We start from the raw sequence: 20,231 nt of genomic DNA, 5'->3' as shown, positions 1-20,231 counted from the left end.
TTTTACCCGTGTGTGTGGCCCTCACGCTCCACTAGCAAAAACATTTCGGCCTCCCCTTTTTCCTAAGTCTTTCTCAAAAAATTTGTGGCTCCTATGGTCACCAAAAATGCCAAAATTGTGGAAATAAACTTAAGGTAAATTAATTAAATAGGAAAGGACATTACAACACTTCATTAAAGCTCATGGTGATTTATAATAGATTTTCTATGCAAATATAAAATGTATTTTGTCTTACAAATGAGCATTATCTTTTTCAACTCGTAAGTTGTAGGCATGTAACACCATTTTTTCTTAAATCCTTTTAATTGCATATCAATCCATCATTACGAAACACTCAAGTCATACAATCCAAGTCTACTAGTCTCTTCTACTATATGTTAAAGCCAAGAGAGAAAAAAACACATCAAGAAGCATGCACATAAATGGACACTAGAAATTAAACCAATAGATATCTATTAACTTGGCCAAACCGACCCAGCTAGGGTAACAATAAACATCTCTTGTACTATATGTCAAAGCCAAGAGAGAAATACACATCAAAAAGCATGCACATAAATGGCCACTAGAGATTAACCCAATAGATATCTATTAACTTGGCCAAACCGACCAAGCAAGGGTAACAATAAAGATCAGAGATTAACTTGATAGATACTATTAACTTAGTCAAAGTGGCCAAACATGGCTAAGCTAGAGCAAGAAGGACAACTTGAGACTTCTTACAATGGTGTACTCTTGTCATTATTTTACACAAAGTAAATCTATATGAAATGATTAACTATTCTACTTTTTAGATTTATATTAGAGTACTTCAACCCAATACCATGAGTTTATAAACTACCACCATTAATAAATCCATCCACTATTAATTCAAAACTGTCTTAACTACTTTAAAAATTAATAAAATAATTAAAATTTCATAGATTATTTAACTATTGTACTTTTTAAAATTACTCTGATCGATATTCATGATTTTGATTCGGATTTGACTAACTTAAAAAATATAACCAATATATAACATGGACTAATAATCAGAAAAATCCAAACATCTTGATGAGTACATGTTTAATGACACCCTGAAAAAGCCGAGGAGATTGAGTCCTTTCGTTTTCCTTTCCTGTCAGCTGACAGAACAGACAAAGCACAGCTAGTCATTTCCAAAACGCTAGCAAAATACCACCAAATAAAATAAAATAAAAAAGAAAGGCCACCGAAATAATATCTACGGAGAATCCGCATAGCACGCGTCTGCCACGCTTCTCCACATGCTGATCAATCTGAACCGTCCACTTGCCGCTCTGTGGTGTAAGGGATGGTCGCCCACGGCTCTTTCCACCAGAATATTTTTCCCCAAGTAGAATGATTCCAACCCTAATTCCGGAATAGTTGATGCCACTGGTACACAGGGGAACAAGAGGCGGCCACTATATAGCAGGCGGAAGCAACTTCAATTTTACATGCTGCATTCTCATATTTGCATCAGTTGTTTACGCGTGTTTCTCACAATTTGGTTAGTGCCCGCCCCTTCTGAAAGTGCCCCAAGGATTAAAGTGTTTTTGGGCATTCCTGTGATTGGGCGGATTCGGGTTTCAATCGGTGAGTATTTCTGCAATGGAGGTAGAAGCAGATTTTGAAGTTTTGTTTTGAGAGCTAGATGTGTGTTTTTTGAAGTAGGAATTGTATGGAAAAGGTTACATGGATGTAGGGTTTTGTCTAAGAGCGTTAGGAGTATCTGAGAAATTTTCTTCCTGGATGTGGTATTGCTATATATCTCTATACTGTCTTGGGTGTGTATTTTAGATTGAGTTCATGATTAGGAATGCTGTCGTGGTGTTCTATATTTTTTGTTAAGGGATCATGGATCTGTTGGGGGTATTTCCAGTGGTTTTCATAAAGAATTCAGGGGGCTCTTGGGAGCTTTATTTTCTGTGATGGCCTCTGTTCTGTGCCAATCTGATATTGGTATATATGGCGGGTGTGTTTTTTTTTGGATTCTTGCTTGCATTTTAGTGTCCATGATCAGACCTGGCCTAGTTGATTATTTTTTTGAGTTACTGTGATGGGTATTGATTGATGGATTGACTTCATTTGTTTTGTACTTTTACAGTGAATAAGTTGAGTTTAATGGTGCTTATTTTGAGATTCTATCGATATGCATGTGGAGTTTCAATTGGATGGCGTTTTGAATTGACTTTTTAATAACTAGTTTGCAGTAATGGAATTCAGCTTTATGAGTTTGATTTTGGGTTAGATATGTAATGGAGATTTTTATCTGAAATTCAATGGAGGGTATTTAAGTGCTGCATATTGTATGTATTTGCAGATTGATTCAATCTGCAACCATGCTTCTCAGAGCTCCTGCCGTTGTTTCTCCTGCTACTGATGTCTCTTCTCCATGGAAGCAACAGCAACACAGCTGTTTCAAGAAAGGTATTTCAGCAGACAAATGCGGCGTCGGTCTGACTGCAACCTATATGAAGTCTAAGAGTGGGGCCAAGCATTCTGTTCATACCATTCGAGCTGTAGGCGGTGAAGGGAGGACGACAAGTGCTCTGACTGGAGTTGTATTTGAGCCTTTTGCTGAAGTCCAGACTGAGCTTGTGCAAGTTTCTCAATCATTCTCTCAGTCTTTGGCCAGACAGAAGTTCTCAGATGGTTGTGAAGGCGCATTGAATGAACAAATCAAGTATGTAATGAGACAATCATAGTCCTGAAGTTCTATCTTTTTAGATAAATTTACATAAATTTGTTTTGGAAGACATGGATTGACTTGGATCAATTTCTTTGTTTGATGGTAGAACAGGTGTAAGGATAAGCTTTTCTCTGCCCTGTTTCATTTGTGTTGAGTTGTTTTTTTGATAGAGGGAAATCGATGTGGGTCTTTTCTATAATGTTTCGTGTGTAATTTTGTTTTCTCAAAATTGCCCGTCTATTTTGTATGTCTAACTTCTTTGTTTATTGAGAGGAATCTCAAGTTCATGCATTGTATACATGGCTCTTGGAAAGTTTTCTCAAAATTGCCTGTCTATTTTGTATGTTTAACTTTGTTTATTGAGAGGAATCTCAAGTTCATGCATTGGCCTTTATATATACATGGCTCTTGCCTTCCAAAATTAGAAGGAAAAGCAAGCGTTGTTTACATTTATATGTATAGCAAAAGCATGTGGTTTTTATTTTTATTCTCATCTAGATCTATTACTCTTCTCTTCTTATAAAAGATATATAGGATCTATGTATTTTTAATGTATGTACTAAATATACTAAAATATTCTTCAATTTGTTTTTAACATATCCTTGTATTAAAAAAAAGGATCGTTTTTTATTTTTTATTTTTATTTTTAAATAAAATTAGTCTTAGATTATTTGATGTGTAAATTACTCTTAGATTAATTTGGCATCTGTTAAGTTCCTGTGTGATATGCTTTCCTCTGTTGATGAAGGGAAAATAAACTTCCTGCACCACAGTTTGTATGTCTGAACTTCTGTTGTGTCCTCTGTGGTATGCTTATCTTCTTTCTGCTGGTGAATCAAAGTTGAAATCCCTCGTTGGACTGTGTTGGAAACATTAATGCATCTTGCTTGTTCAGAGTTCTACACCCAACAGGATTATAATCTGGGCTCCACTATGACAACTAGTTAGATCTGTTTAGTGATTTCGTCTGTGAAATTTTGTGGTTTAAAGCTGAACTCAAGATCTACACATGGCCTGCTCTTCATCCCGGAAACATCACTCTCAGTACCAGGGATGCATTAAATTTCTATTATATCAGCATGGAATTTATGTAAATCGTGCTCTTGTTAGTTCTTTATGGATGCATTAACTTCTGCATACTCTGAAGTCATGTCAAACTTGTTTTTGGCAGCGTGGAGTACAACGTTTCATATGTCTATCATGCTCTCTTTGCATACTTTGATAGAGACAACGTGGCTCTGCCAGGCTTTGCTAAGTGAGTACCCTGAGGTTTTCTTCATATATTGGTGTGTATGTGTATATTTTTATATATCTATGTAAGAGGAAATAAGTAGCATATTTTCTCCGATCTGACAGGTACTTTAAGGATGCCAGTGACGAAGAGCGGGATCATGCAGAAAAGCTCATGAAATATCAGGTTCCTGAGACTTGAGAGTTTTAATTCAGTCTGTTGTTTCAAGCCTTAAACATTAGTCACGCTGGTTATAACTGTTATTTTAAACTCTACCCTGTATTGGTCCTTTCTTTGAGTAGAACATCAGAGGTGGGAAAGTTAAACTACAGTCCATTTTATTGCCTGCTGTCATGGAGTTTGACAACGCTGAGAAGGGTGATGCCCTTTATGGTGAGTCCAATCCACGGACTTGTATATTTTCGTGCATGTGTCATGTCATTTTTTGGTAGAATGTAGCCTGACGTTTTTTTGGGTCGGTTCTCAATATACTGGTTATAGCCATGGAGCTGGCCTTGTCTTTGGAGAAACTGACAAACCAAAAGCTTTTGAACTTGCATGCTGTAAGTATCGACTGAATTCTTTATCGGTTGATTCGATATATCATGTTACTTTTAAATATTTGAAATTATGTTGCGTTAAGAAATAATTTTGAGAGGTCATGGATTTGATGGGAGCAGGTAGCCCAAGAGGCTAACGATGGTCAGATGACGGATTTCATCGAGGGCAATTTTCTCACCGAGCAGGTCACATGCTCTGCAATTCCTCCCTTTACAAGTAGGAGAGAAGTATAAACAATGATCTAATAAGAGGCTAATGTTATGTTTTCCTCTGCAATTTTGCAGGTTGAAGCTATCAAGAAAGTATCAGAATATGTGTCTCAGTTGAGAAGGATAGGGAAAGGCCACGGTATGATGATGATATGTTAATTTTGATAATATTTGAGGAGAGATATTTTTTTTTCATATTGACAATGAAAGTGAAGAAATTATATGCAGGATTAGTGATTTGATCATGGCTCATTACTAAAAGCTGGACTTGTAATTGATTTGATTCTGTCCTTTCTTTTTTGGCAGCTGTATGGCATTTTGATCAGATGCTCCTCAACGGAGATAATGTGGCTGACGCAGGAGCTCTTGCTGCTGCCTGACCTGACTGAGAATTAGATTTTGAACCCTATCTTGATAACTGGAATAACCTCGAGTCTTTTGAGATAAATTTTAGGTAGTACATGATCGCAATATATATAGATATATGTATATATCTATCTTAATATGAATTTCAATGTTATGATTTATATTTCTGTCGCAATGCAACCCTATCTTGATAACTGGAATAACATCGAGTCTTTTGAGATAAATTTTAGGTAGTACATGATCGCAATATATATAGATATATGTATATATCTATCTTAATATGAATTTCAATGTTATGATTTATATTTCTGTCGCAATGCCAATGGACACATCATCAAACTGTTTCTCAATTAGCCCTCGCTGGAATGCTTGGGGATATAGTTGCATCCATTTGGGTTTTTCAATACACAAAGAATTTGGCTGATATGATTGATGTTGGGCTTTGTTTCTGATCTATATTATTAAGGAGCCCTAAGATTCTGTGTTATGATTGATGTTGGTGTGTTCTGCTTCTTATCCCTAATATGAGGCTGGTAATCTTAGAGAAGTTGCACCCATTTCAAGGTGCGTGCTGACTTGGCTGTCAGCAGTTTCAGCGAGTTTGCCCGTCTCAATTTCAACGTTCAACGTGTGTGGGTTGGTTTGTTAGATACGATTGTTCTATGTCATTTCATAGTGTAAGCAACTGGCTGCAAGTAGTTTTTGGGAGTTTGCATCTGTTTCAATTTCAATGGTGTTTGACTTGGTTTGTTGGATGCAATTGCTTAATGTCATTCCACGGTGCCAGCACCTTCAAACTCCTATAATTGAAAACATAAATCGAAGTACAATAAGATTAGAATGCTTCTAAATGATGTGTATCAGGGTCATCTATTTCAAAATCTTTATTCTTGGGATATCATGTTAGTTGGATGCGTTGGGACTTTTAGGGAGCATCTTCATGTGGATTAGCCTATTTTTTTCATCATAAATTTTGTTTTTAAATATATTTTTGAAAGTGTAAATGGATTTCAGTCTGGAAAATTTGTTTTTAAATATATTATTGAAAGTGAATAGCTTTCAGTCTGGAAAATTGGTGGGACATTTTAATTTAAGAGTCGAGCGATTTCTAAGAAGATTATTTTCAAGATAAAGTTGATATGTTCAAACTGATATTGATTTCTTTTTAGAGATGAAATTGTTATAAATATATGAATTTTTTTGGTTTAAATTTAACAGAGTCGACCGATTTCCAAGTAAATTATTTTTAATATCTGAATTTATGTTCAAATTCATAATGATTTCTTTTTAGAGATAAAATTGTTGTAAATATATGAATTTCTTGGGTTTAAATTTAACGAACATAAGAATTTATATATATATTTAATTATTTTAAATCGCAATATTTAAATAAAATTTAGATATTTTTAATTTTTAATATATATATGTTTTGTAAGTTTGATGGGGTTATATTTTTATCATGTCTAATATATCCCTTCCATCTGATAAAAAAATTGAATTGAGGACTTCATGTCAAAGAGTGCTTTAACAAAAAGTAACTGATCACTATTTATCAATGACTTTGTTACTGTTTATGCAAGTTTTGCAGAGTTATTTGTCATCAGTATTGAAAAGAATGACTTTGTTACTGTTTATGCAAGTTTCGCAGAGTCACTGTTTATGCAAGTTTCGCAGAGTCATTCATTTATTTGTCGTTAGTATTTTTTCGTGCTTTGAGATTATATTACTCCGTTTCTTCACATTCTGAAATTGATGTATTCGATCTCACAGGCTATTTCGTTTTGCTAAAGATTTTCATGTTTTTAGCTTTCCCTCGTAGTTAATGGCAACCCTTGTGGCTATATTACTCACAATTTCCTATTGTTTGCATAGTGCCCTACTGAAGCACTAGATTCGAGTTCATTTTATTAGTACCTAGATTTGGGGATTCGACTTTATTAGGGTAGGGTTATGCATTGGTCTTAATATTGTGAAAGGTTCTCTGGTATTTAAAGAAAAGTAGGCGCTATTCTATTTATTGTTGTTCCTTTAAGTTAAAGATTTAATCACTACTTGAACTTGTACTTAAATTCTCTGTCAAAGTTTTCCTTTCCTCCCTGTATCACGCCATTATTATTTATGTTGCTATCTGAGAATTCTTCTAGATAAGGAATACAATGTTGTCTCTAAGGTTTTTTCGAATTCTAACTTGTATTGCAAACCTTTGGAATTGAAGGTTTTTAGTGCATTCATGCACAGTGATAACAACATCTTTAATTTCTATTCATATATGTGACTATATTTGAAATTTAACATTCTGATTCTAATGTTATTATCAAATATTATTGATAATAATTAAGCGAAATATTCTAGATGTAAATTTATCTGGCTTGTTGAATAGCTTATAACTTTTTAACTCTATTATTCTCCAACTTTGAGATTTGCGCTCTAGCGTCTTCAAGCTTCCTTGAGCTACCCGAACCTAGGTAAGTTATTCCTTCAAGCTTCCTTGAGCTACCCGAACCTAGGTAAGTTATTCCTTCAAGCTTCCTTGAGCTACTACCCGAACCTAGGTAAGTTATTCAAAAAAAAACTGTGTTGAACAGCGATAGATATCTTGTCTGGCTTGTTGAATTGCTTATAACTTTTTAACTCGATTATCCTCCCAACTTTTAGATTTGCGTTCCAGCTTCTTCAACCTTCCCTGAGCAACCAGAACCTAGGTAAGTTATTCAAGAAAAACTCAGTCTTGAACACCGACAAATATCTGGTCCTAACCAGACTTATCCACTGCTTCCTCTATAATACATTTTCTTTCTTTTGATCACAAATGCCCCTGGCTCCCATCCTCACTGCTTCCTCTATAGCACATAATTCCCCTTTCTTATTTCTTTCTTTTGATCACAAATGCCCCTGGCTCCCATCCTCTTGATATTTGAGGGATGGATTTTTCATGGGGGTAGTTAGGGTGTAGTTAGGGTTGGTTACTGTCCAACCTAACTGTTTATCCAGAACTAATTTTCATCACCCTTGTGACATATATCTTTCATGAAATTTATGACAGTTTTTTTCGTTACCATATTTCCAGCACTAAATTTCTTTTAATCAATTAAAACAGAATTTCTAATTACATAAACTTAAATCAGTTCTAGTTTGTTTTACTTGCAATAAAAAAAATATTCAAGTTCACAAGGGACATCACACAGATCAAATCTCATTTCTCTCTTAAAAGATGTTTCACTCTTAAAAGATGTTTGCATGTTAAAAAAAAATAGATCCCTAAGGAGTTTGGTACCAAAAATTAGGTTTGCATGTAAAATGTTTTTTTTTTACACATTTGAAATATAAAAAATGTAACTCCAATTTGTTATTTCACCAATTTTTAAATAAGATTTATTGGAAAATTTATTTAGAAAAGAAAAAAGAAAAATTTTACAATTTCATTCATTTTTAATTAATATTAGATAAAATAATTTAAATTTGCAATTTCACTTCAAATCGATCATTTAAGATATGTTTAGATCCACCTTAACATTAGATTTATCAAGTGTTGAGAGGGATCAAATCTTTTTTCATTCTAAAGTAGGTTTTAAATCTCCAAAAACACTTGATACTGCATGCCAAAAAAGTAAGTTTGCATGTCAAAAAAATTAAATCTCTAAAAATATTTGGTATATTTAGATTGGAGTTAAAGATAAATATAAATTACTTTAATTTTTTCTTTTAAAAAAATTATATTCTACATGAATATCTTACACAAATCTAAAACATAAGTTCTCAAAAAAATAAATAATTTTTATTTTTATTTTATTTTAATTAATTTAAAATATTTGCATATTAGCATTTCAACGTTTTTACAACTCTAAATTAGCAAATACGCTAAATTGAAGAATAACTCTGAACACAACAAACCTTACAAATCTAATTTAACAAATACAGTAAATTTACAAATCTAATTTAACAAATACCGTAAATTGTAAATTGACGAATACCTCTGGACAGAACAAACCAGAATTTTAAATTTTACAATTTTATTAATTTCTTAAAAAAACACTAAATTAACTTTATTAGAATATAAAATCAGTTATATATTCATCCAACCTTTAGATCAATGTCTAAATTATACTTTATTGAAATATCAAATTAGTTATTTATTCATCCAACCTAAACTATTATAACCATGTCATGTAGAGGTCTACTGCGTTCAAAAACATTAAAAAAGGGGTTAATAATGGGTATGGTATTCCATAATTATGTTAGCTTTTCAAATGTCTTGTACCTGAATCAATGTTTGGTTTTCACATGGGTTGTACCATGAAATCTTCACACTCATCAGCTCTCTTAGTAATTACTCAAGATCACATTTTTTTTTAATAGACTTTAGATATTTTTATTTTTTATTTTTTTATTTAATATATATTTTTGAATGTTTGGTATGTTAGAAATATTTTTTTTTATAGATTTGAATTGTCCAAATCTAATTTGAATTGTACAATTTTAATTTAAATTTGTAATTTTTTTAATTTTAAATAAAATTTATGTGAAAATATATTTAGAAAAAAATAAAATTTTACAATTTTATTTATTTTTAAATAAAATTTAGATAAAATAATTTAAATTTGTAATTTTATTTGAAATTGATTATTTAGGACTTGTTTAGATTTATATTAACTAGATCCACATTAACGTTGGATCTATCAAACGTTGAGAGATCAAATTTCTTTTCACTTTAAAAAAGGTTTATCAAATTTCTTTTCACTCTATAAGAGGTCTTTTCACTCTAAAAGAGGTTTATCAAATTTCTTTTAAAAAATTAGGTCTCTAAAGATGCTTGGTATTGCATGTCAAAAAATTAGATCCAAATGGTTAGTATTGCATGTCAAAAAAATTAGATCTCTAAAAATATTTGGTAAATCTAAATTAAAGTTAAATTAAATATAAACTGGTTTAATTTTTCCCTTTTAAATAAACCATATTCCACATAAATATCATAAATCTCTATTATAAATTCTCAATACTATATATATATATATTTATATTTATATTTTGATTTAATTGATTTTAAATATTTAAACTACAACATTTTTACTACACTAAATTGGCTACGTACCTCTCCGCACAAAAAACCAAAACTGTAAAAAACAAAACTTTAAATTTTTACAGTTTCATTCATTTTTAAACAAATTCTAAATAAAAAACATAATTACACGTTATTGTAATATCAAATAACTTTAAATATTTAAATTATACTTTATTGGAACATCAAATTAGTTATCTATTCATCGAACCTTGAGATCAAACTAAACCATGTTATGTAAAGGGCAGCCTGCCCACTGGAGCAGGTCTCTTGCTTTCAAAATCATTAAAAAAAAGGGGTTAATAAATCAATGTTAAGGATCTTGATGAAGACAATCTTTCCAAGCCCTTTGCCATGTTTGACATTTGACATTTTCCCCTTCTATGTGGTTCAGTTCTCTACCAGGGTCATTGATAGGTTGACATATTTTTGCACATCTACATTATTTTCCTTGAGTGTATGAAATATAACATGGTTGTTATCATTGCAATTAATGAGATAGGATGTTTTCTACAACTAACATATAATTTGATATTAAATATATGGAGTTAAATTGATGATATTTGATTGGATAAAAACATATAACTCAGATAATTTGATATTAAATTTAACATAAGGTATGGAACTAAAATAATGATACTTTTTTGGATAAAAACATTGTATCTACACTCTTTTCTATCTATCTTTGGATGTTGGTGTGCAAGCATTTATTTAATGGAAAGCAACAAATCTAGTGATTTCTACACATCATGCTAGCAATGGATATTTTTGGGTGGGTGTTTCATACAAAATTTTCCCCATGGTTTCCTTGGAATTGCTTCCGTGACCATATGATATAGATTATTTGACATATTGAGTTTAGTGTGAGATTGGGTGGGTTTTATTTGAGCACAGGGTTTCACCTACTTGAGCCATGTCTATTCTAATTTATATGACATGTGCCCCCACTCATTGTTGGTCATGGAGAGATGCCTTAGGTTCCTCGGTAAGATAAATAATATCCAATCACCTACACTACTTTTTTGGAGTTGAAGATAGTTGTATTGAACCATGTTACTCAATTTACACTAAGACATGGAGCAAGCCACATAACTTGATATTTGAAAGGACACATTTTCTAGCTTCAAAGAACTTTGAGGTAGCAATAATGAAAGAAAGTAGTAGTGGAGCTAATAAAAATTCACCATGGCAATATTGTGTTGCATGTGGAGCTTTTAAAGACCTATTTCCTTTAAAAATAAATTTGAAAAGCTTCCTCATGATATATATATATATATATATATGAAATTAAAACATATAATCATTTGGGTAACTTCATTTGTGATTGAGGCTTATATGCAATTGCTAAAGATATTTGGTGACATAGATACATCAACTTGCAATGTTTCTTTTAAAATTTCCATTTAAATAATTACACATTAATTATATAATAATTATAACACTTTAATATTAGGAAATTGGTTATAATAATTATAACACTAAGATTAGGAAATGATATATTTACCATAATGAATTTGTTGTAGCGGCTACAACACCTTCCAAAATTTTGGCCAGCATCCAAATTTCAGAGCCTTCTTAGGTTTTTCCTCTTGATGGTTGCAAACACTCGGGCTCATCCCATGAGCTATTGTAGAGTGTTTACACCATTTTTTCCTGATTGACCGTCGATCGCCTTTTGACATGTTGATTGCTATGTCATGCTTGCGAGTTTGTTTTGGCAATTTTGAAGGTTTTTCTTTGTGTGTATGAGTTGTTTTCGCCCTGTGAACATTGGTCGTATTCACACACAAAGTTGGAAACATTGTTGTGCAAGTGTTGTCACGACCATTCGAAGATCCATCTCAAGTGTCACACTTGTCTCTTTAAGCCTTTGAAGTAGTCTCACTGAACACATGCTTGTCTTTCTGGTTTGAGGTGTTTTGTCATCGAGTCATGCTAAGTGTGTGATCACAATGTCATGTATGCACAAGTTCACTTGCTTTCACACTTATTCATTTTTCTTGAAAATCTGTTGACCAGACAACCCTCTTTCAACCAGATCCTGATCTCAGTGACCTTACTCTGCTGCTCTGAATTGCGCAGAGCTTTGACGCTGTCGTCTGGGGTAGCCTGCACTGCGCAATCCTGGAAGTGAGCTAGTCGACTATCTCCCAGAACTGCGCAAAAGCTGTCCCTAAGTCTGATCTACTCTGTGCTTCCCGCAACATCACTCATTAAACTTCCCTCTGGTCTTCAAAAAACCATGAACTATACTGTCGCCCGGGGCTGCACTGCTCCCAAAAGCTGCGTAGAAGTTGCTCAACTGCTTTCCTTGTACTGTCTGCAGACACTGCGTAGAGCTTGTGAGTCAGGCCTATACTTCCTGTCACTGCACTGTTCTCGAGAATTATACAGATTTGACTAGAAGGCCCCTTGCTTGCTTTGCTCTCCCTTCGAAAATTTCACAGTTTTCACTGACAACCTATATATTGCCCTGCTCTACACTCATCTTGGACATTGCACAACACTGACTGCCCAACATTGTCTCTTAGAAATGCGCAATTCTGACCAACAACTCCCCGTAGCCCGATCCAACCCTGCTTTAGAAAACTGTGCAAAAATATCTACTAGTGCCCCCTCTTGCTCGCTCTGTCTTCCCCAGAGAAGTTGTGTAGATTCCTCGCTGGACCTCCAAATGACTTACCCACTCATTATATTGAAAAATACGTAGAATTTCCCAGTGGTTCCCCAACACCCTACCTTGTCTTCCTCTCGGAAACTGTGCAATTCTACCTCCCAACTCGGTTCTACCTCGTAGATGTCACTATTGTCCCAGATTGCGCAAATCTTCCTCCCAGTGACATCTGTGTAGTTTTTCCCAACAGTGCTTCAGAGCCTTGTATCTTGGCTTGTGTTGTTCTCTGCGTAGCTTTAGTGTCTTGTCCCTCTCTCGGTCACCTGGACCGAAATGGAAAACAATGTATCATGTTAGATTAGGAAATTTTTGGATTTGATGTTGTTTTGTCATGAGTGATTGCAAGAACAGAGACATTGATGAAACATGGTGCGATCACGAATGGGATGAAGAAGGAGCGCATGCTAGAAGACTTGTTTGCAATTGAACAAACGTATGAAGCACATCAAACAACGAGCGAAAGGGACACATACACATGCACCATCAAGCAAGGACAAAGATCATCGAAGACCCCGCGGACTTTTCCATGTAGAGGTGAAGACATGTTACACCGAGAGCACACCCATCACTCAGCGGCGTAACAACTCGATACAGACACCACGGTCAACCAGTATATGTCAACAATGTCATGTCAAGTTGTGTCATGAGTTGTTTAGACCACGTCACTACTATGGGCCATACTTGTAATAAAATGTAATGTACTGTGAAATTCCAAGAGACGCACATATGAAGTTGAAGAGTCACATTAGTTAAAAAGTCATCGGAAGTCAAATAGTGATGAGGGAAGTCGAAGAGTCACAAGGGTCAGTGATCCCCCTTGGCTACATATACCCCCTCATTGTATGAGCAAAAGACTTTTCACCTTGCTTCCTCCCACATAGCTTCGAGGGTCTGTAGTCTATTTTTTGAGGAGCGATGAGTGTGAAGCAGGGAAGTGTTCCCTCTGCGGACAGAGGTAACCCCTCTAGCCCTAGAGTGGGTCTAGTCACAAACAAGGACAAACCAACAATAATTCTCCTTAAATAGTTCAAGTTAGAGGCCTACCTCAATCGGTGGTCGATGAAGTTCTGTTGCGCTGCTGCAGCTTTCGCTTCCTTCCCCTAGTGAGTAATCAACCTGAAACAAAGCAAGGGAATACAACAAAGCACATAACCAGATACAACAAAGAACCATTTACCCATAAAGTCAAGAAATCATGAGCTATCTAGTACATTGCATACGAGACATAGGAAAACATCATTGATTGTATTAAATATAAAATAGAGTAAGCTTACAACCCAGGTCTTGACGTCACAAGCCTTCTTAGGAGGGTCCAGCCAGCGTGTTCCTCAAGCATTCACCCTTGAAGATGGATCTCCCAATACAAGTTTCTCTCACTCACAAGTTTCACACAAGATCAAAAGCACTTCACAACTTTCCTCAAGCTCTCAAACAATCCCACACTTGTCACACCAGCTACCTATCAAGCTCACAATACTATCAGCAACACTCCAAAGACTAAGAATTCCAAACTAGCAGCTCATAACAATGGTGAGAGTTTAAATAGGAGAAGGAGTCTTCATAAATGGTGGGAATATGAGCTTATCTCCAAGGAAGGTAGCACAAATTACTGAATAGCCATGCCAGAGAAGGGAGGGCGACATAAACAAGGCCAACAACCAGGTCTAGAGTTATCTGGAAGGTCAACTATTAGAACAAACTCACACAAACTGGATTATCGCGGGTACATAACTGTTATGATGCGCTGACATCGTCACTGCATAACAGAGAGGGTCATGTCATCGCGGGAAAATAAAAGCAACAGTTGCGCTTGCACATGAAATTCGACCATCGTGGGAATCACGTGTACTTCCGCAATGGCAGCACATATGGTTTGTTTTAGAGCGCTCATCAACGCGTTTATTTGGACAACAGATGCGATGAAGCATAAAATTTGGCAAAGTGGGTCATTTGGCAACATCAGAGAGCATGAGCATGAATGGTTTTGGACTCATGACACAGTAGGAAGACTGGGATGAATGCAGTGACAAATTATTGTGTAACAGATGCCCCCTAAAGTATGAAGCTCGAGAGAGTGGGAGGGGTGAAATGCTTTACGAAACTCACTGAACTGGAACACCATCCGGAAGAACCTGCACGCAAGTACAACTGATATTTTTGATAATGAATTACATGTAGTCTAGGCATGGGTGCAGCGATCCAAAAGACATACGAAATAGGTTTGTGGTATGGACGCAGCCACTTAGCTAATGAGACCATGATGATAATAAAGGTATCGTCGCAGTCATCCATGAAGACTCAGGTATGGGCGCAGCCATCCATCAATGAGTCATGTAATTATAAAACCAATCCACGCAGCCTGAACATGTGTACGCAGAGTTCGTGGTCTTGAACCCATTCGATCATAGTACAAATCCTAACATGCGAATAGAGGTGCTGAGGTCGAGTATGATAGAATATCGCTTGATTACCGGTCAATGATGAAAACCGTTAACAAGCACGAGAGACCACCAATAATGCCGATGGCTCTCAAGGCACTGTCTAGCACAATCCACAAAGTGTGAAAAAGGCGCTGAAGTCGAACACTCGTGGAATCACCCAATCGACAACCAATGATGAAAGTCGACCGTCAGGTGCGAAGAACTTGCCATTGAGGCATGCAAGCTCTAAGGTACCAAAAAGGATCTCTAGGGCAATCTCTTGGATAATGAGTTGATGTCGACAGGAGACGATCCGCCGCAGGGGGGCCATAATGTTTCCCCCATCAACGACACGAGATAAAGAACAAGTGGTAGATGGCGGAGCAGAGTACTAGAGGAGAAGGCGAGGGTGTAAACTGCAGAAGGATTATACTCTTAAACATATCGGCGACATGACTCCAGAAGGGGGTGTGGCAACGTTCATGGATCAGAGGCACGAAGGAGACAGCATGAATCGCATGAAATAAGGCTAGGCGGAAGGCCAAATGATGATGTATGGATGTCCCAACCCGACAAAAAACAAAAGTGTCGATGTTCAAGAGTGACTAACTGCCATAGACAATCAATGATAAACCTGTTGTTGAATCCAACCTAGTAATAGTTTAACGAGCCCTAGGAAGGAGAAGCTCGAGTCTTGTCATGGTGACGAGTCTAATGTTGTCAGGGTTTAACGTGTCTGACATAGGTGAAACTCAGAGTCTTTTTCATGTTTAGAGAGTTTGAAAACGACAAGGAAAAGAAAACTCCAGGGGGGGTCCTTTTTCGTAGAGTTGTGTCTCTCGAGCCCGAAAAAGTATAAAACAATACTCAAAGAACCGCCCGACCATTATGATCGAGGAGTAATTTTTGTAAGTAGTAACTTCGACCCGAAAAAGTAAAAAAGCGGTCAGAAGCACGTCGTTTCGTAACCAATAACGAGTCTGAAACGACAAAACTCGACGATCTTTTTATGTTTAAACGGTTGAAAAAAGAGCTTAAAGACGACCACCTCTCGTTTCTTTTAACGAGTCAAGAGGGAAACTCGGTCACCTTTTCATGTTTCAAGTCGGAAAAGAGCTTAAAGACGACTTTTCGGAACCAAGTGCATATAAAACTGTGGTAATTCCATCATCTGAGATCCTGCACAAAAAACACTGCACACGTAAACCCGTTCAAGATAATATGAACAATGCGCATAAGGACATAGTTAAAAACCATATTTTGACCATGCATATAGCAAAAACTATGAGAAAAACCAACATTTATGAAATGTAATATTTAATTTCACAAAATTACCATAAATAGGGAGGTTAAACCATAATTTTTTACCATTGTTACCATTCAGTCATTGTGGAGCAACTTGGAGCATTGAGGTTGGCGAACGAAATTCGGCCCCGTACGTGCATCATTCGTCCCGAAACCAGTTCCAGGTAGACACACATTGCCCTGCACTCTGATTTAATGTCTTTTTAGCTGCATTTGACGGTGGGATGTGTGCATTTGGGCGGATTTTTAATTCACATTCCGCTCTCGGTCATCGCGGGTTTCGCTATCGGGTCCGCGATGACCGATAAAAATTTACACAGACCACGCCCGGATCATCGCGGAAAAGTGATGTACTTCCGCGATGACCCGGGAAAAATAACACAGGCGCCCATTATCATCGCGTCTGTTTTAGAAACAGACGCGATGATGCCGCACGACAATTTTTTAATAAAATTCACGTTTAAAACTTTGCAAACAAGGCGCTAATGGAATTTTTCGTCATGCAGGGTTATAATGGCGTTCGTCTGGCAAGAACGCGTGCATGACAACAATGATATAGAGGCTTTTTCCGATGCGGGGTGTCAAAACGCATTGCAGGGATGCAGATTACTCAAATTTTTTCTAACTCCACGCTTACGGGCACAACCTGACCTGTTGGAGCTACTGATCAAGGCCTAGAATCCCACAGATGAGAAATTTGTCATCCGAGGCCGGGATATCGAGTTCGATTCTACAGACGTATATTTTTTGACCGGGCTGTCTCGTCGAGGTGAGACGCCCATTCTGGAGGGGCAACGACCCGGGGGTGATACCTTAGATATGCTGATGGCTTAAGTGTGCCCACAGGCATGCAAGTCAAGGAGTGGAAATGTGGCAATCCCAAAGGTGGAGGACATAATCCTTCGTGCTATGATTTTCATGGTGACATGGGCAGCGGGCTCCCAAGCCCAACATGAGGCTTCGAAAACCCATCTTCCACTGGTCCTCAAATGTCTAAATCTCACAATGTTTGACTGGGCAGAGGCCGTGACGACAAGCATGAAGAGGCAACTGACCAACTGTCGTCGAGGAGAGACGAAACAGTTTGGTTATGGATCGATCTTAGTCCCGCTCATGCTGGAGCGGGTGCCGGCACTGCAGTTGCAAGACATGGCTTTGGACGCACCCAGGCCACGCGAGACGAGGGCCACGCGATGGGCTCACGTCATGCCACGAGGAGGTGGCGGACGACTAGTGGTGTGGGGGACATTTTTCCGAGAGTGGTTGGAGTGACAGACGATCTTCATGGAGGATTGGCCGTATGCCGGCATGGATTTCCGTGGAGATCCTGACATGCAGCTGCCTGCTGGAGAGCAGTGGGATGACGGTGGTAAGACACTTGATCACATTTTTTGATTTTTGATTTTTATGATGTTTTTGATTTTTTCATGTACATGTCCTAATGACGAACGCTATGGTATGCAGATGTAGGACCAGTGAGACCCCTTGGACTGGCTCCAGAGGCACGGAGGGACGCGCAGGGCGTTGGAGCTCTAGCCCTGGCTCCTCCGGAAGATGACACGATGGAGACAGTGATCCAGAACCTTGAGGGCCTGCTAGCAGGGATTCCAGATTACATGGGGATCGAGGAGGTCCCCAAAGCGTCCCAGATCCACACAGTAGGAGTGGAACCCAGGATGCACCGCCTGTTGAGGCGGGTGGCACGAGCGGCTGTGCACTATAGGGAGCACAACCCGCCGCAGTAGACACCTAGGTTTTTATTTCCTGCTGGTGATTTTTTGAGAGACATGTGTCTCAAATGTACAGAGAACACAGACTCTATTTATACATGTACACTTATTTTTGAGCGCCTCGGTGCGCCACACGATATATATATATATATAGCTACATATTCCTTATGGTTGGATGGATCTTTTATATGTGATGATGTTTTTTATATGCCATGCAGATATCTAACACAAATGTAATCTAATGTATCAGTTGCATAGCAAACGACCCAATGTGAAATGTATTTAATCACATATTTTATTTTTACACAAGCTTAAAAGCACACATGACAACACATATGCAAACTATGCTTGGAAATGGATTTTATTTTTATGCAAGCTTAAAAGCACACACATGCAAACTATGCTTGAAAACAAGGGAAACGGGCATGCCCCCCAGCATGATGTCTCAATTCGAGGTACATGCCCCCCAAGCTTCAGTTCACTGAAAATGGAGTGAAGGTTGACAATATTGATTGCACTCGAATTGAACGAGCTCATGTTTCATTATTTTAACGAGGTTGACACACTTAAAAGAACTATCCTCGTGACACCTAGTTTCATTTGTTAAGGAGCTTGACACAGGAAAGGAACTATGCTCCAACCGGACCCAGTTTCATTTTTTAAGGAGCTTGACATAGGAAAGGAACTATGCTCCAACTAGACCTAGTTTCATTTTTTAAGGAGCTTGACATAGGAAAGCGAACTATGCTCCGAACGAACTTCATCATAATGAACAGGAAGTCGTTGCTTCCAAGAGTGCCACTCCCGGTGGAAGGACAACATCTTGGAAGTCAGGGCCCAATGCCCCCAGGACATCATGCACAACGGCACCATCACTGGATATAGGCACGGGTTAAGTAGCCACGTAGTTGACCTGCGGTGGGGCAGATACAACCGGTGGAGAAAAACCATGAGGGGATGCGAGCTGCGCAGGAGGCACCGGGGGACCACAAAATGATCACTGATCGATGGTCACGATTTTTGCAGCGTGTGGAAAGCAGACTACACGGAAAAGGGAAGAAACGAGGGCTCCCATGGCATAAATATAGTCATGTCCAAGGAGAAAACTGAAATTCGCACCTTAGACAACCATGACGTTGATATAGACGGTTTTGCCCCCCAAAGTAACAGGAAGCTTGGGGAGGACTCCTACAGATTGACAGGCTCCTCCGTCGAAGGCCAACAGATTCTGCGTGACCGGCACAAGCTGTGGGGAACCCAAAGCTTGCCAAGTAGTGGACGGCATAAGACTGACCGACGCACCCTCATCCAGAACAGTGCCAGGTACTGCTTTATTGTAGGCGTGTATTGTGATCTCGAAAGGCACATAGGCGGGGAGGCAGAAAATAGACAATTGACTCCAGTCGAAGATGACGACCAAACTACTTGGTGGGGGAATCGTATGATTACCCCCATGCTCTACAGGAACCGAAGAAGGAATCTCTGGATCAGCTAAGACAGGAGAGTCGTTTTCGGACTCTGGAGGATCTGATGAGATGAGAAGGACATGAGCATGATGCTTTTCCGAAACAGAGTGATCAACGGTGGAGAACCCAAGTTGATACTCTCACCGACCAACGATTGGTCTGGACCAGTGTTAGCACTGCCAGGTTCGGGAAGAGGAGTCCGTACAAGAGAAGAATCTAAGTCAATCTTTTTGTCGACAGGGAGGCGATATGAAGAGAGACTCTGATAACCAACGGGAAGTTGGGGTGAGGAAGCTGTAATAATTTCCAAAACATCGGAAGCTTTATCCATGAGCAGACAAAGGTGAAGGGGATGATTGCCTTCACATAGTCTACAGGGGATTCAAATCTTCCATTTCTTCTGAATGCTGTCAGTTGATAGGGTAGCATTGCCATGAGCTTCAGAGGACGATGAAGGGAAAGCCGGATCATGAGACCATACTTCTAAGACCCTAGGAATGCCAGGACAATCATGAAGAAGATGG

The 20,231-nt window shown here is 37.7% G+C and overlaps 1 protein-coding gene across 1 annotated transcript; it reads left to right on the top strand.

The window, feature by feature from the left end:
• Positions 1-1,359: 1,359 nt before the first annotated feature.
• Positions 1,360-5,359, top strand: LOC149263080 (ferritin-3, chloroplastic-like). The gene is made up of 9 exons (XM_089425734.1): positions 1,360-1,593; positions 2,321-2,683; positions 3,861-3,944; positions 4,046-4,106; positions 4,223-4,313; positions 4,422-4,483; positions 4,601-4,666; positions 4,766-4,829; positions 4,997-5,359. Exons 2-9 carry the CDS (start codon positions 2,340-2,342, stop codon positions 5,068-5,070), a joined length of 846 nt encoding a protein of 281 aa, XP_089281860.1. The 5' UTR covers positions 1,360-1,593; positions 2,321-2,339; the 3' UTR covers positions 5,071-5,359.
• The last annotated feature ends 14,872 nt before the right edge of the window (positions 5,360-20,231 follow it).

Source organism: Pinus tabuliformis, chromosome 6 (genome assembly GCF_031772625.1).
Source record: "Pinus tabuliformis cultivar Carrire ecotype Pingquan chromosome 6, CPIR1, whole genome shotgun sequence".
In the NCBI taxonomy this organism is placed as follows: Eukaryota; Viridiplantae; Streptophyta; class Pinopsida; order Pinales; family Pinaceae; genus Pinus; species Pinus tabuliformis.
This window is presented reverse-complemented; position numbering and strand designations above follow the sequence as displayed.

What these genes read in the sequence shown, in the direction of transcription:
- LOC149263080 (XM_089425734.1), top strand. Translation starts at nt 2,340, where the DNA reads ATGCTTCTCAGAGCTCCTGCCGTTGTTTCTCCTGCTACTGATGTCTCT. An exon ending in GCTCTGCCAGGCTTTGCTAA is followed by an intron (nt 3,945 to 4,045) that starts GTGAGTACCCTG and finishes CCGATCTGACAG; the next exon opens with GTACTTTAAGGATGCCAGTG. An exon ending in GAAGGGTGATGCCCTTTATG is followed by an intron (nt 4,314 to 4,421) that starts GTGAGTCCAATC and finishes TACTGGTTATAG; the next exon opens with CCATGGAGCTGGCCTTGTCT.